Here is an 18,562-nt window from a genome sequence, read left to right on the forward strand (position 1 = left end):
GAACACAAATAAACTCAACCAGTTTGTTCATAGATGTTACTGTTAAACATAAAATGTGATTATTTCGTGTCAAGACAAAAAATCGATTTGAAAAGTTCATTAGTTATATCTTTTCCATTTTATTTTCAGTAAACATAAGGCTAGAAAAAAGGTCAATAATTTCGTCCCGAGCAAGAACAAATATAATGAAAAACCATTACTAGTTGTACATGAACAAGTATTACTTCTTTATATAGTTTTTATGATTTGGTTTTCTCCTTGTTTAAATTGCTGGTGTTTTTCCTAACTCTAAAATCTTGTAATGTCTCGAGGGTGCGATTTAAGTTTTAATCTATTCAAAGTTGTGCCCCTATTTTTCTAAATTTAACACTAAAAAAGTTGTAAAAGTGTATCAGAACTTAGATAACTAACACTTTCCAGTTAGTTTCCTAGTGGGGATATAAAGCTTTAACCCTTTGGCTACGTCTGCTTCTTATCATTAGACAAATAATAGTCTCCTAAATTATGAATAACATTATCAGAATATTCCAAAAAGGTATATCCATGAGCTTGTTTTGTTTTTTGAATTTCGCGCAAAGCTGCACGAAGCCTATCTGCGATAGACGTCCTTAATTTAGCAGTGTAAGACTAGACGGAAAGCAGCTAGTCATCACCACCCACCGCCAACTCTTGGGCTACTCTTTTACCAACGAAGAGTGGGATTGATTGTAAAGTTATAACGTCCTCACGGCTGAAAGGGCGGGCATGTTTGGTAGGACGAATATTCAAACCTGCGATCTTCGCATTACGAGTTGAGTGCCTTAACCACCTGGCCATGCCGGACCTCCTCCATGAGCTTATATAACTGTAGTCTAAGTTAAAGCGTTTTTATTATAGTAGATGATTTTAACTTTCAGATATATTAGGCTTAGAAAGCTAATCCTGGGTTTCACCTCTTTGAAAATAACTGTAATTTGTTTCTTTTGAATTTTAACAAAATAGGATTGATATTTAATTTACAAGTCAAGAAATTTAGTTCAGAATTGTTTGTATTCTGTAGGAAAGCGCCATTTGCTACAGGAAACCTTAAACTGAAGAAATTGTAAGAAAAAGAGCTCATTCTGCAGAATAGAAATAAACTTTGTAAAGTGCTCTTATTATCTGTGTAAAATAATATTGGTAAGACGTTTGACTGTAGGAAGTCTTAATGCCCAAAGAAATTTCAGAATAATTATTAGAACTTAAAAACATTGGACAAATACGTGCGAAAAAGAATGTGTGTAAGCTCAGTTAGAAAGATGGCAGTCTTTCTAGTGAAATGGGGTGTAGGGCTATTTATAAACGTCAAATCCCGTAATTTCACTTGGAAATAACATAAAGCGTATGTATATATGTAACAATATATAGCTAAACAAGACCTATTTCCAAATACATGTGCTATTGATTACAAGTAATTAACAGTAGTCGACTATGTTTACAATGGTATGGTTCGATTCCTTGTAGGAATAAGTACAACCAATATAATGTTGATGGACACAGAAAGGGAAGACAAAGTGCGAGTAAATCGTAATAACGAGAAACCCATTTGAAGTAAAAATGTATCTTAGGACGACTGGTATGGATATTAACCTGAAGATGACCCAAGAGGGTCGAAACTTAAGTGTTAATACCCATAACAACCGTCCTGAGATACAAATTAGAGTAAAAACAATCCTAAGAGTATTGTTGAATGTTAGTATAATGATTTTTAAAATATTGAATAACTGAATTAAAGCATCTATTTATTGGGTTAAAACTTTAGCTGTCTAAGCTGTATCATCTCAAAAGCTGGAATTCTCAGTTTCACTTCATTTATTATCTAGAGCAATTGCTCAAGAATTCCAGGTTAACTGGCTTGAACGCTAAAATACTTACATTTCCCGATTGCAACAAACAAATAAAACAAACACAGACTTACAAATCTACTATCGTTATTCGAAATTCACCTCAAATTCATATAATAGAAAACCTGATAATCACTATACTTCCTACATCACATTTTAAATGGCTAAAGCTTCTATTTTTTTCAGCACAATTATTGGCTCGAATCAAACTGGTTTCATATTTTATTCCATCTAAACAGTTCAAACGGTAAAACTAGTAGAATTGTATTGATTAAAACACAAGCAAAGTTTCTTGATTAAACTGATTGAAGGTAATAAATGGATCCACTGAGTCTTCTTAGTTGGGTGTTTAATTCAATCTATATTTCAGTAATTCAAATTACTCGTATTTTTAGTTATTTGCTAGATATGGCCATAATTCTTATTTTTCAAAATGAAAAACACAAATCTTTACCCTAAAAATATCCTTCTTAAAATAAAATATTTGTACTCAATAATCTCAAAAATTTCCTAATTGACTACAGTGTAATATACATGTTGAAAGATAACCGTATTTAATACTACAACATTGGCTTTTCTCTTTCATTTACATCAGTAAAAAATAATAAAAAATGCATTAAATGATATGCTTCTAATAAACAAATAAGTAAAATCTGATTAAAATAAGTCGTAAAATAAAAACTTGACAGTTTTTTCTAGCAAGAAGTTTCGCGACCGTACAGCCATCCACTGAAGGTCTAACTACTTAAGGTTATATTGTGTTTGAGGGAGAAACTGGACATCTAACAGAAAACCACCAGTTACACACTTGGTATCGTTGGTCGAACACTGTGCCATTTGGACACAGAAAGCTATCCATCCTGAAATCCTGGCAGATATGGAACATCTGAAAAAGGTGAAATGATAACAGCATCAATATCGCTTCGTGTTATTGAAAAAATCTGTTGAAGTATATTTGAAAATAGCAATTATCCAAAAATGTAAGAAATTAAGATATAAAATAGCGGTATGTCTATAGGCTTACAACGCTACAAACCTGTTTTCGATACCCATGGTGCGCCGAGCAGAGAGAGTCCATTGGATAGCTTTGTGCTTAACTTCAAACAATCCTACTACCCTATTTTCATTAAAATTACAAAATATTTTTAGTTGTATAAAACTTGAAAATAACAAGTTTTTTATTTAAGCTATTAATAAAATTTTGATTAGAGTTTGAAATACTCAGTGATTTAGATTTTCTTTATTTACCCTTTTTGTGTTTCTAATCTACTTTGAGAGGTTCACGATGCGAATTAAGCTAAAAGTGAAATACAAAATGAATTATGTCTTGACTGGATCTGGCAAGGGCTTGATGGTTACGGCGCTTGAATCGCGATCTTCTGATCGCACAATCGAAACCCGTCGCCGAACAACCTTGCCATTCAAGCAGTGAAAGGCATTATACTGTGATTGTGAAGCACACTATTTATTGTTAAATGAGTAGCTAAAGAGTTGGCGGTTGGTGGCGTTGGCTGGATGTCTTCTCTCTACTTAATCACTTCAAAATTATGGACGCTATCGCAGTTGCTTCGTACGAAATTCAACAAAACTAGTAAAATATGTCGAGCTAGCTAATGATATGTTATATCTCGTACTATTGAAATCGAGCTTCTTTCAGGTTTGAAAATGTTATTATGAGTCTATTATCAGGTTTTGTACAAGTTTAACACAAAGTGTAATTATCTACTTTTCATCACTCTTCATTTACGCTAAACGAAAAATTTAATTATTTATATAGCATTATACTAAATGCCTTAAAATGTCATTATCATCTGACATCAGGTTTGATTTAAGATGATAACAAAACATTTATATCTACTTGATAACAGCACTTATTTGAGCGAAACGAAAGCCAGTATTTACCTGACAACGAGTTTCTGGATCACCAAAGTAACCAGGCTTCCTACATCGAAACTCTGTTTTCGGTAAAGGGAATCCGAAGAATGGGAAGTCTTTTCCGGGTATTCCTGGAATTCCAGGAATACTTGGTATTTCGTTTGACTGAAATAAACGCATGAGTCTTAACACAACAAGAAACGAATAATATATTTAAAATGTAAACAATTTACGAAGTTCACAAATGATCTAGTTTAGCTAACCAGAGGTCTAAATCTACCACTTTATCACTGACTTGTTTGTCATGTAACTTTAATTACATACAGACAGACACCATTACACTAAATTTGTGATTTTTCAATCTAATAGTTTGTACAATGATTTAGGGTCTCTGAAAGGGTGGTAATACTTATGCAATAGAAAATATTATAATATTCTTTGAAAATCTAACTTACTTACACAATAACAGAACTTTTTTTTACTTTTGTCAGCTTAAAGTAGACTGTATAGATTCTAAATATAAAGTTCCCTTTGAAAGTTTTATGATTGCATGCTTAAACAGCAACAAAATTTAGAAACATCGCAAGGGGTGAATACTTTAGCAAGGTTCTGTATGTAATAACAATTATGAATTTTATGAATCTTAATTAAAATATTATTTTTACAGTGGCTGAAACGTGCAAAATAATAAATGTTAAGAGTTTGGAATATTATGGTTAAAGGGAATTTTAACTTCACATGAAAATAAAAGTACCGGGTAGCTGGTAAACAGCAATCATTATTCTTATATGGAAAAACATAGAAATTAATGTACTGTGAACATATATAAAGGGATTTCCTAAATGGCCATATGGGAAAGAAATTTGGACAAATCTTAGAAAAGAAAGTTAGGTCAGCAGTTGGAAAAACAATTTAGAAATGCCTGGATGGGATTTTGCAAAGGATGTGGCATAGATGTCACATTCATGCTATGACAGCCGTGAGAAAAGATAATATAATACAATCCACATTTGAATTTAATTATATTGACTAAGAAAAAGCATTTGATTGAGAGTTTAAAAAGTACTAAAAGATTGTGGCATAAAGGGCAAATTACTGTATAAGATAACAAATTGGAAAGTCTTAGCATATGACGTACGTCAAGGATGTCATGTTGCCCCTTCTCTTCATAAGAAGCAAGTTTAATGTCAGAAAAATCAATAAATTCACGTTCACAAATTACCAATTCTTGTTTAACACAAATAAAAAACAAACTACTTCAGGACCACCTCAATAAATGTAAAAAATATAATATGAGAATTAGAAAGGCTGAAGCAGAAACAGTGAGGACTGGGGAAATATCAGGACAACTAAACTAAATATTGAGGAGACCCACCCAATATAAGGATTTCAAGTATCTTGAGCCCATCTTCATTGGAGATGGCAAATTAAGAAGAGAGATAGAAATCAAATGTCAGAAAGCAAACAATATATTTTATTAAATATCCCTATGGTGTCTCACCAATGCATCCTTTTAGAAAGGAAAAGACCACTTAGTAACATTTAATTTCCAATCCTCACATATCGCTGCCACACATTGACTATCAATAAGAAAATCAAACAAACAATAACATTATGTGAAACAAAATGCCCCTGTAAAGCTATCATTAAGACCAGGTTAAATAAAGTAAGAATTTAAACAATCAGAAAACAGCATAGATGGAAACAAGGACTGAAACATATAGAAAAGCAGAAATTGAACAAGAGGCAGATGAGTTCAAAGCAGCTATCAACAACAGCATTTAATTTAGAACTAAGAGAAAACGGAAGCAGAGGAAGACCCAGGAAGTGTTCAATACAAGGAGTAAAAAAACGGCTAAAAACATGAAAGTAATGATTTCCAAAATGCCACACCTTGCCTTGAAAAGATGTTTGCATCTCCCATGATGCTGAAAGTCATAAGTGGGGAAAAAAAGAAAGAGAGAAAGCTGCAAAATAATGAAAAACTATCAGTAAAATACGATCTTATGCCAAGTTGTTTTAGTGGTTAAGCATACAGCTACACAATGGGCTATCTATGTGCTGCACAGATTCAGTATCGAAAACCAATTTTTGGCATTTTAAGCCTTGAGGTATACAGCTGAGCCACTTGGAGGGGTCACTGGTTATTTAATTTGTTTGTTCAACAATTTACACACAAAGAACTATTTATGCATAACCAGCCCTAATTTTGTGCTCTATGACTGCTCTTCTGAACAAATACTGATGTTTGACTATCACTTTTATAGTGCAACCATGATCCCAAACAGAGATATTCATTGCTTTTTTGGCAGTGTAGGATGAATCCTCAATCCTTAGATTCTCATTTCTAACACAATAAGGCACACTTATTTAATAACTGGTTGCTGAATCTGGTGTTATTTTCATTTTAACTTGCAATCACTTAGAAATAATTAATTATTAAAATATTTTTGAACTCGTTAGAACTAGAATCTTGTAGGTTAAATATTATATCATACAATTTTAACAAAGTAATATATTTTTCTTTTATCTATCATAATTTACTTGTAAAAGCCACTGTTTATAATTGTACTTCATCAATTGACAATAATTCCTAGTTCCTACCTCGGATGTATCCTTTGCTATAAGGGTATTGTCTGAGGTGATGTGAGGCTTCTTATATACACCAGAAGGTGCTGTCAAGGTGCTGGTTGAACCAGGTTTATGTTCAGACGCAACTTGAGAAGTAGTTGTCGAATGACTTTGAGTTGTATGAAGAGTAGTCGCTGAACTTGGATGAGTTTCTGTAGTTGTCAGAGAAATAGTGGTTGAAACTGGTTGAGATATAGGTGTTGCTGGAGGGGTAGTGGTTAAATTCGACTGAACTTCGGACGTTATTGGAGAAATACTGTTTGAACTGGATTTGACTGTGAATGTTGTTTGAGAAGAAGTGGGATGAGCTTCAAAAGTTGTTGAGTTATTAGAAGTTGAAATTGTAAGAGCTTCAGAAGTAGTTAAAAAGTAAGAGCTTGAACTGGACTCGTCGACGAATTCTGTTGAAAAAGTACTGTTTGAACTAGATTGAGTTCTAAAAGTCGTAGGAGAAGCAGTAGATGTATTAAGTTGAAATTCAAAATTCGTTGAAACCATATCAGCAACATTTTGTTGATGTTGAAACTCTGTTGGAAAATTAGTGATATTCAGTCTAGACTTGTCGCCTAAGAATGAGCTGACCAAATCATTAAACAGAGAAAAACTGGAGACTTTTGTTGGTTTCATAGTGGTCATATAGTCAGTGCCAATGGAATATTCTACTCCATTAACTAGCCCTTTAAAATAAAATTAAAAATTAAACGTTAACCAGAACTAATCAAACGAAACATCAATCTCTGTTTCAGGTACTAAAAAGTTGTTGTGCTTAAATACATTAGAAATAGGAAAAACAGAAAATACTCTGAATTAATTAGGTTCAAAATCAAGGAAGATATTTAAAACAATAAAATCATTTTAAAATGTAAAAGAAGAAGCAAGCTGCAACACAGTGAAGAGTCGTCAATAGACTGTTCATGTAGACCTCTCTTACTAATTAAACAAGACTAGATTGGTTGATTACATCTGCTAAGTACAGGGAACTTAGCTTTTCAGTTGACATAAGGAAAATACCCCTAACATATTTTGTGATGGTGACTATCTACATCAGCGTGTGGAATGGCTTTTGAATTAACATACAAAACCTATGTTCATCTGTATGTGAAATGTGTATTATAAAAATATCGAAGTGTTGGGATTGTCTTTTAAATAACTATTTCTAAAAATGAGAAAATGCTAAATTCATCTGTATTTTGTGTGATGGTCTTGAAAAGATTGGGTGCAAACAAACCTCCCATGCCAAGAGCAACACTGGCTTCTCATTGTGGAAAAAACAACTTGAGAATCTGTAGAAAGTCAACCAAAAGTGTCCATTTGTGAAGACACTCACCTTTCAAATCTTTTACTGTAACATGCAAACTTCGAGTTCACTAACATATTCTTCACACTGAAGGCAAAAACTAACGACATTAAAAGCAATAAAACAAAGCTTTTGAACATTAGTGAAACAAACACTTAATTATGGACTAATGTTTATAACACTATGTAACAAAATATTTACTTTTTTTTTTGTTCCTGGGTAGAAAGTGTTATTTCCCAATTCCTTGTGCCTAAAGCAAAGGAAAAAAAAAAGACCTATTTTTTTCTTAAAACTTTGCTTTTGTGACCTGGGTAATGAAATTTTCCAATTTACCCATTTTAAAGAACATTCCAGGTAGATTCAGTGCTGCGTAGCTGGTAGAGAATTTTCTCGAACTTACAAAAATTTTCAAAAACGTTTTAGAATGTTGTAGAGCTTACATAAAATTTTCTAGAATGTTGTTGAACGTCACTCGTCAAGATGGGCTCTGCTTCTGCCACAATGTATCCGGTCTGTGCGAGGCAACTGGAACTGCCTGTAACTCGAACGAGTGGCGTCTCTTCAATTGATAGCTCATCCAGAAGCCTCAGAGCTGTGCTGCTCCATAACTGAATTAAGTATCCGTCTCTTCCCCTGGCTTATTCAGTGCACCTCAAAGAAGTACACAATAGTGTCAAGACCTTGCTAAAAGCCTTGAACTATGATGAGTATGGCTGAGAGGTTATCGGAAACTTCAGAATGGTGAAACTCCTGATGGGTCTCCAAGGGGGCTTTACCAAGTTTCCCTGTAATTTCCGCATGGAAACCGCAGCGTACTACAACAGGAAGCATTGGCCACAACGGACCAAGTTCTCTGTGAGGAGGCACAATGTCAAATGTGAGCCACTAGTGGACCTCCAGAAGGTATTGTTCTCACACTTGCACAAACATTTGGGTCTTATGAAACAATTTTTTCACAGCTCTTGATAAGGAGTCTGCAGCCTTCAAGTACCTTCAAGACTTCTTCCCTGAGCTGTCTGTGGCAAAGTTCAAAGCTGGTGTCTTCGTTGGACCACAAATAAAGAAGATCCTGGAGTACACAGAATTCCCCATGAAGCTAAATAGGAAGGGAAAAAGCCTGGGTCATCTTTGTCGCAATGGTTGGAGACTTCTTGAGCAATCATAAGGCCAAAAATTATGTGGAACTGGTTGAGGCTCTGGTGCTGAAGAACTACGGCAAAAAGGGCTGAAGGATATCTCTGAAAGTCCATATCCTTGACGCCTATCTTGATAAATTCAAGGAGAATATGGGAGCATACACAGAGGAGCAAGGCGAGTGCTTCCACAAAACATACTGGACTTTAAATGCTGCTACCAAGAAGCATATAACAAAAATATGATGGAATACTATTTTTGGGGGCGAATATGTAAAAGTGATTTACATTACAGTCGCAAATCTCGAAAACTACTCACTTCTAAATATTTTTGTTCATTTTTGTATAGCTTTAGTAAAAATCCATGTAAATCTTGATTCATATGTTGTTTTATTCAGACCTTACATAAATGAAAATGTGCAAATTTGCCCGTTTCTACATAAAAAATAGATTAATTTCTAGATTTCATTATTCAGGTCACAAAACCAAAGTTTGAAGGGCGTAATGACCATTTTCTGTACTTTTACAACATAAGCAATTAAGAAATAACACATACTATCCAGGAACAAAATTTGTGTTACATAGTGTTATCATAGCCTCTTTCCGCATGCAATTAGAGGATGTGATACAACGTTGATTCTTTTTGACCAACCAGCACTTTAGATACAAAGTCAATTCACTGATTAAAAAGTGCAGTAAACAAAAGATTTTGGTGGCATGGAAGTAAGTTCTTGTTGCCCTGTAGGTGAGAAAGTTAGTATGAAGTTTATTTTAATTTTTGCAATCCATTATTGTACAATTCATACATGTTTCAGTTTGTGTTATTATTAAATATCTAAGGGTATCAAGTTTTTAGTGGATTTGATCCTCAGGATAAACTTGAAGAAAATAATTCTTGTGTTTCTGCCATGGTAAGTTATTTTAGTGGACTAATAACATGCTAGAACAAATATATACCATAGGTATTATCACATTGGGCTATAGGTGTAGGGCTATACATTTATAAACTAAGATGATTTCGTAAGTAGTACATTAGTTGTTTCGAAGTTTTGTTAATAAATGTTTGAATGTGTAATGCATGCTAAGTCTATTATTATTTTACTTACGTTTGTTAATGATAGCATACTGGTTTATCATGAAACATGATTTTTATATTACGAAATCACAGAACACTAATCTGTAACTTACGATTAATATATATTTGATGAGCTTTCTACAAAGACAAAGCTAATACATCACATTTTACCGAAATAGTGTTTCAAAATCCTTCTAAGGAAAATATCTGTGTTTAAATAGTCGATAAACTAGTTTTTCTAAGCCTTCAAAGTGAAATTGTTTAGTTTGCATTGACTCCTTTTTTCATTCATTTTTCTAGTGATATGACTAATACGTCTCGTGATAAATTTAGTGTTTGTTTTCCAATAACATTACACTAATGAAAAATATGAACTCTAACTAGAATAGTAATATGGATTTACGTAATGCAGAAATGTTCATTCGGAAGTTAATGCAGTATTTTATAAGTTAAGATGTTTATAATATCTTGAAATTTCGTTAATAAATGTTTCAGTACACTTGTGAAGTCTGTAATTTTACATCGTTAATGTAACGATAAACAATAAATGGTGAGGATTTATGACATGTGAAAGAATAATCATTTGATTTATAATGAAAAGTCTTATTAAGATTATGATTATCAACTCTCTTTTCAGTTATAAACTATGTTCATTTATCGATAAATGTAGTGAATGCTTTAGTTAACTAATACGTTTAAATGTTATACTGACCATGAAATAAAGTTTGAAAAAATACGGAAATATAATTTCTGGTTTATCTGTAAGTTTTATAAAAATCAAAGTATTGTTTATTTGAGCGTTAGGCTCACCTGTCACTTTATATTACACGATGATCAAACTTTGTAAACTTGGCTTCTTCTGGGATGCGCCAGCAGTAGGCCAAACGAATGACCTATCTGTATCAAACGTTCGTTTTCCGAAATGGTAAGAATGTTACTTAATAAGTCTATATGCGAGAAACAAGCCACAGGAAAATATTTCTATCCAGATAAAGGTAAGAATAGTTACAGTTAAAAATAATTATTTAAACATAGATTCTATAAACTTTAGCAAAATAAATAAACTTATAAAACAAAACATAAGATTTAAATTAGTGTGCGTATATTTGTTATAGCAAAGTCACATTGAACTATCTGCTGTATTCACCTAGGAGAAGCGAACCCCTGAGTTTAGTGTTGCATATCCGAAGACTTACTGCAGTTGTATTAAGGGCCTTTATATAAGTATACTTTTCAGGGTGGTATATGTTATACAATTTTACTGTTACAGATGTGGATTAGCAATAAGTGTTTTAGATAGAAATATCAAAGACAAAAAAGTACAAAATGCAAAATAAATATAGATGTGAAAACGACAGAACTAATTAATTAATGAAATGTTTTATACATAAAGTCATGGATATTTGTAAAACTATGTAAGGTAAATTAGTGACTATAATATTTGCTGTGTTAGATAATTGGGACATTAATATAATATTCATGATAAAACTGACATATGTAGCAGTGTTTTAATAAATGTCTCGTTGAAATAATTATTTTACTTGTTAAAGCAAATATGTCAAATACTATGGAACTACAGAAACACTGCCATTGGTTACAACGTCTGACTAAAATAATTTTATACTTATTAAAACTTTTTAATAACGACATCATCCAATCATAGAAGCACTGTCAGCATTTATATAATATATGTAATATAAAGAGGAAAAACTATAAAGTTATTGCGCGATATTCAAAGATGTTATTACAAAACATCTGCGATTTTAATGACAGATATTTGTAAAAGTGTATTATGCAAATATGGTAAAATACTACTGATTAATTCATCTTCCTAACTAACAAACAGTGTTCACATTTATCTCCGAACGGCCGGTGTGGGTATTAACAGTCTTACTGGTAAGGTTTGTTTTGGAATTTCGCACAAAGCTACTCGAGGGCTATCTGTGCTAGCCGTCCCTAATTTAGTAGTGTAAGACTAGAGTTTGCAGCTAGTCAAACCACCGCCAATTGTGACCTTCAACTAGGTCATCTTAACGCCCCAGGCTAAGCATGTTTAAAAACCCGCGAGTTTGTACTGGTGACACATTTTGACCTTCCTAGGTCATCTTCAAGTAAAGAAAAGAATATGTGACGGTTGACTTACGAACTAGAGCATAAACGGATACGGGATTGTAGGGGGCGTTGCAGGTGGATGTTAGGTTATTAATTAGTATAAGTTTTAAGGTGTTCCTTTATACTGGTTTAATTTTGGTTTTAGCTTATGTATAGCTAGGGCTTCTTTGATTTTGCGTTAGTTTATATTTGTTTCCCTCCTTAATATGTGGGTATTTTCTATAGTTATGTTATGTTTATTTGATTTGCAGTGTTCAAAAACGTGTGAAGGTGTTTCTTTTTTTGTTTTTTGAATCTAGTTTCCATTTTTCTGTTTGATTCTCTAATATAGAAGTCGTGGCAGTTTTTGCTAGAAGACTGGTGATCCACTCTAAACAAACACCAACAAAACAACGGAAAACAACCACCAGAAAGAAGACAACTTCGACAACAGTTACATCGACAACCAACAACCTATCTTTCCAGATAGAACTGAAAACACCTATTTCCCTGAAACACTTCAAAACAGTATCTTAAATATGTTTTTCAAAGAATTTTCACACAAAACTATAAACACAATCTTACAGAAAAGAAATCTAAAAACCAGCCTCACACAAAAAGACGTTAATTCTGTAAACAGCTTAAACCAAGACAACAACATCAAAATTCTAAAAACAGATAAAGGCAATGCTATTGTTATAATAAATACAAACCAATACATTCAAAAAATGAACAACATCTTGCCAGATACAAAGAAATTTAGACTACTAAACGCAAATCCAATATAAACACACACATGAAAACCAGTTAAACAAAATACTACTACAAATGAAAAAAACCAGAAAAATCTCAGAAAACATTTATTATTACCTACAACTTCGGTAAATATATAGCGTGGTAATTTTCTAAATATGTAACATCAGCCGGCTCCTTTTTTCAAATACTCTTTTAACTTTAAAATATATTCTTAATCAACTAAATCATAAAGCCTTAATGGCCAGTTTTGATGTAATCTCCCTCTTCACAAAAGTCTCAGCAACTGAAGCCTGCAAGATAGCTTTAGACATTTATATCCAAGACCTCAACCCATTGATATACATTCCCAGCAACCAATTAGCAACCCTGATAGAATTCACTACCACCAAAACTAACTTTATATTCAATAACCAAACTACCTACAAATAAATGGCCTAAGTATGTGGAATCCCATATCACCAGTTCTAGCTAACATTTTTATGACACATATTGAATCACAAGCGACCAATTCAGTCTTACACCCACCACCATATTATTACAGGTATGTTGATGATACAGTTCCTGGATTCACATCTACAGAACACACACTTAGTGTTTTTTTTCACTCATGTTAACTCGATACACCCTAACATTAAGTTCACAAGTGAACAGGAAAAAACAACAACCAAATAGCATTTCTTAACCTCATTTCCTATGACTCAGCACATTAAACAAAGCAACAACGCAACATATTAAGAAACCAAATAAACACTGACACAAAACTATGCTCACCTAATAAAATTAACGATTAAATCAACAAAATAAAACAACATTTTATCAACATCAACAAATTTCCTCAAAAACCGTAGAAAAAATAATACGCACACACTAGACCAAAAACAAACAAACAACAACAAATCCTAAGATACAACAAACTACAAAACCGTACACTCTTGCATACCCTACGTTCCCGACACCAGCAAAAAAAAACAAAACAATATTTAGAAAAAAACATATCAAAACACAACATTCCAGTGTCACCAAAGTTATTCAAAAACCAGGCACAAAACTGAAGTCCATACTATGTAAAAACTACACTGACACACACAACACCAACATAATTTATAAAATACAATGCAACAACTGCCACGACTTCTATGTTAGAGAAACAAGCAGAAAAATGGAAACTAGATTTAAAAAAAAACACTTTCACACGATTTTGAACACTGCAAGTCAAATTTACACAACATAACCATAGAAAATACCCACATATTAAATAGGGAAACAAATATAAACTAACGCAAAATCAAAGAAGACTTTCCTATACGGCAACTAAAACCAAAATTAAACCAGTGTAAAGGAACACCTTTATACCTGTACCAATTAATAACCTAACATTCATCTGCAACACCACCTACAATCCCGTATCCGATTATACTCTCGTTCCTAAGACATCTACCCAGCAATGGTCACATTCAAACTCTCTTTTTCTTAACCTGAAGATGACCTAGGAAGAACGAAACGTTGTTCTCTCCTTATAAGTAAAAGTGTTAATACCCATACCAGCCGTTCTGAGATGCATTTTTTATTTCGAATGGGTTTCTAGTCATCAAGAGTGTCCACATTTGTAAAACAAAATATTTTAATGTTTTACTTTAAAAATGAAGCTGTTATTGTGATAATTGTACAACAGTTTATGTAAACTTGATAAAATACATTAAAAACTCTGGTTGTTACTATAGAATTGATAACATACAGATCTACTTTACCCTCTGGTAGTTCGTTCGCTAACTATTTGGGCACTCATCATACCAACACACTCTTTATTGCTGCATCATGGATCTGTGACTCCTGTTTGTTTGTTTGTTTTTGTAATTTCGCACAAAGCTACTCGAGGGCTATGTGTGCTAGCCGTCCCTAATTTAGCAGTGAAAGACTAGAAGGAAGGTAGCTAGTCATCACCACCCACCGCCAACTCTTGGGCTACTCTTTTACCAACGAATAGTGGGATTGACCGTCACGTTATAACGCCCCCACGGCTGAAAGGGCGAGCATGTTTGGTGCGACCGGGATTCGAACCCGCGACCCTCAGATTACGAGTCGAACGCTTTAACCCACCTGGCCATGCTGGGCCTGAACACTTGTTTCAATAGACATTGTTCAAACTCGTCATCAGATGTTGAATAATGAGCATCACAGAAAAAACAATACAGGTTTGTATGTTTACAAACATGTATATATGTGTGTGTGTACTTCAAGTTATGCACAACAAATATATGTGAAACGTATTAGTCTAGAAATAAGCCTGTATAAAAACGTTCAGGTTCTAGGGGAAAATACATCTTATGTAAATGATGTAAAGTTCAGTAAGAGATAAACTATTTACTACAGTTTCATCCCAATCATCATAGCAAACATGATCTCGTCGTCAAGCTCGGTTGTAATATGCACAGTGTTGACGCAGATCTTAAATTGTTTCATTCTGGAACTTTACCTCATTTACCATTTACATGTGATGATAAACAAAACTGCATAAAATAGGAAAACAATACCAATGATTGTAAAAAGAGCCAAGAAGATCCCCTGGTACCATATATTATTTCTTCTCATTTTTGTCAACAATTCAGATTCAAGATGTAAAACGTCTCGAAATTTCATGTACGCCACTCTGTTACTGAAAGAAAAAGTATTTACAGTGAATTGTAAAATTATTCACCCATACAAATAATGTTATATTTTGATACAATACAAATAATGTAAACATTTTTATTAGCTTGTTCTTATTCAAAACTCTAATGATTAAACTTAATACTGTTATGTTTAAAGGAAGATGAATATTACCAGAACCTGTGTAGAAATATATAAACTGAAATTTGCTTATTGCTTAATTAGTTATCCTATTAAGTCAGCATTTGGTGGAAAACACCTTTGACAGTAGTTACTCTGTGAGTTGCTTTTAATAGGTTTCTACCAGCTTTGCACAATGGGATGATGTAATGTTTGTCCATTTTTTCCTGGCAAAATTGTTTCAATTCTGAAAAGTTTCTTGATGGATTGCGATCTTCTAGTCTTACTATAAATTTTATGTTGGAGTCAAATCATGACTTTGACTGGGCCATTTCAGAACATTCACATTATTTTTTTGTAAATACTCTAGTGTGGCTTTAGGTTATTTCTTACCACTTGCCCATACATGGCATACATGAGTAGGGATCGGAATATTGTCAATGTATGAACACTGAGTCCTATCAAAAACACGGAACTCTACATACCTTTCAAAGTCACTGTTGGTTTCACAGTGGCATCCCTAATCATTTTTCTCTTGCCCTGCTGTTTAGTTTGAATAGGCGGTCTGAACTTTTTAATGATGGACTTCATCGTTCCCAGAGGAATAATCAGCCACTTTATAATCTTCTTCTAACCTTCTCCTAATCTGTGCTTATCTTTCATTTAATCTCTGATTTGTTTGGAAAGCTCCTTGATCTTTATTGTCGGTTTGTCATATCGCTGTGTGATTTGTGATTTGAACAGATGCATTTACTCTGAATTCAAGTTAAACCACTTTTATTACAATAATTTCGTGATCTTTCAAACTAAAATTTGCACCTGAACTGATTTAGGATATTTGTAGCAAAGCTGTTGAATACTTATGCAAGTGAGAATATTCAAATTGTCTTTGAAAATCAATCTTATTCATATAATAGCAGCGTTTTTTTTAGCTTTCTCAGTTTGGTTTGTTTTGAATTTCGCGTAAAGCTAAACAAGGGCTATCTGCGCTAGCTGTCCCTAATTTAACTGGGTAAGACTAGAGGAAAGGCAGCTAATCATCACCATCCATCGCCAACCCTTGGGCTACTCTTTTACCAACGAATAGTTGGATTGACCATACATTATAACGCCCCAACGGCTGAAAAGGCGATCATGTTTGGTGTGACAGAGATTCAAACCAGCAATCCTCGGACATCGAGTAGAGTGCCCTAACCACCTGGCCATGCCGGTTCTCTCAGTTTGGAGCAAATTGTGTATATTGTAAATATAAAGTCACATTTGAAAGTTTCATAATTTCAAACTCAGATGGCAAAATGTAGAAACTTTTTAGAAGCAGGGCACTTTATGTGTGGGTTTATTTTTATCACAGCAAAAATGCATGAATAATATTCATATTGCACTATACTAATAAAGAGTTTAAATAAAAGAAACAACATGTAAGTACAACAGTTTCAACTACTGTAAGAATTAAACAAAACAGAATCCAAGCCCTTATACGAGTATTGAGACGACAAAGGTTTTAGAAGGTATAACGCAACTTACATTATTCAAAATATGTTAAATAGTGAAACTTGACAGAAAGGAACACTGAGATATTTGTAGTTCGAAATCACACATAAGACATGGCAGTAAAGATGTTACACAGAGTGAAACTAAATAGTTAGATACAAAGAAAAGGCCTGGCTTGTTTACTATAGTTCTTAATTTCACTATAATAACAGCTATAAACTAGGATTGGACAACAGTGAGGACCAGAATAATAAAGAAAAAATAAGTTTATTGATAGACTAAATTGTTATACTTTCAGTGTTATAAGTGTAAAAGTAAAATAATTTACTTTAGAGCACCGGTCATAACTGAAGATTTTGATGTAATGCAAACAACTAAAAATCTGGTTAAATGTAGAAAGTTTTTTGATACACAAAATTATAGATATGGACAGAATACTTTTAAAACGTTGGAAAAGTCCTTTAAAAGTAAAATATCAGTTACATATCGTCGACTTTTAGGTTATGCAAACTAAGAGCAATAATGTTGAATCCGTAGAGTTTCTGTTAATGGTTATAAGGGAATAAGGCTTTTAGTGAGAGAGAATTTGGTACAAACTAACTTGAAATTAATGAGAACCGTTGCAGTGGCATAAAATTCCAGGTGAATGGTGTGGTTACAGTCATGAGAGATTTTAATTTTAGGCATATATATTGGGAAACCTTTTATTCATGAAAGGTAGATTTTTTCGTTATGTTTTTTTAATTGATTAAAGAACCAACTAGGAACAATACTCAATACTATTTCATATTTATTTTTGACTTTTGATATAGAAATGATTAATAAGGTGTAGACTGTGGACCATCTGGGTACAAGTTATTGGATTAGACGTTCTGCTGTATATGAAGATAAATAATAATGATATTTTGGTTCCAGGTTTCTAAAAAAACAAACATCTATGGAATGAGAAAGAGTTATCTTTCGTGAACTTGGAAACTGAACTGATTTCACATGCACTGACAAAATGTGGGCAAATTGAAAAGATAAATTCTTAAACATTCAAGACAGGCATGTTCCTTACAGATAAAAAGATGGTTGCAAGTAAAAACCAGGTTGGCTCACAATGGGTATAAAATATAAGTTAAAGAAAGCACCTTAAATATAAGAACTTTTCATTAGCAACAATGATTGGAGATTTGGAGAATTATAGAAAATTAAGAATTGGGCAGATGTGAAATTATAAAATTAAAGACTACTAAATTGTTGAATGTTAATAATAAAGATTTTTTTTAAATACAAAAAAGTTACAAAAATATAAGAATGAGGGTAGTGTCTTTGGGTGATAATGCAGGAAGTTAATATCTGATGATTATGAGATAACTGGGCTATTAAGTTCTGATTTTTCTTGTTTTTACCAATGAATATGCAATATTGCTTATCTTGAAAAGTTTAAAGGTTGATAAACCGCCTTGTTCGATTAATATTTACCAAGAGTTTCGAAGGTGTCTAAGGATTTGGTATGTGAGCCACTTGCCAGAACAGTGGACAAGTGCCAGAAGATTGAAAGTGTGGTAATACTATTCCTCTTTTCAAAAGATATGATAAG

At 33.1% G+C, this 18,562-nt stretch overlaps 1 protein-coding gene across 1 annotated transcript; it reads right to left on the reverse strand.

Moving 5' to 3' along the window:
• Positions 1-1,719: 1,719 nt before the first annotated feature.
• On the reverse strand, positions 1,720-15,368 carry LOC143238895 (uncharacterized). Its single transcript, XM_076479524.1, has 4 exons — positions 15,252-15,368; positions 6,342-7,045; positions 3,765-3,902; positions 1,720-2,748 (listed from the first exon to the last, which is right to left on the reverse strand). Exons 1-4 carry the CDS (start codon positions 15,355-15,357, stop codon positions 2,614-2,616), a joined length of 1,083 nt encoding a protein of 360 aa, XP_076335639.1. The 5' UTR covers positions 15,358-15,368; the 3' UTR covers positions 1,720-2,613.
• Between the last annotated feature and the right edge of the window lie 3,194 nt (positions 15,369-18,562).

The sequence above is a fragment of the Tachypleus tridentatus genome, chromosome 13 (assembly GCF_004210375.1).
Source record: "Tachypleus tridentatus isolate NWPU-2018 chromosome 13, ASM421037v1, whole genome shotgun sequence".
NCBI lineage: Eukaryota > Metazoa > Arthropoda > Merostomata > Xiphosura > Limulidae > Tachypleus > Tachypleus tridentatus.

Coding starts and splice junctions, on each gene's coding strand:
- LOC143238895 (XM_076479524.1), bottom strand. CDS start 15,357: ATGAAATTTCGAGACGTTTTACATCTTGAATCTGAATTGTTGACAAAA. Junction 7,046..15,251: donor GGCTCTTTTTACAATCATTG/GTATTGTTTTCC, acceptor TTTATTTTAAAG/GGCTAGTTAATGGAGTAGAA. Junction 2,749..3,764: donor ATCCAGAAACTCGTTGTCAG/GTAAATACTGGC, acceptor CACCTTTTTCAG/ATGTTCCATATCTGCCAGGA.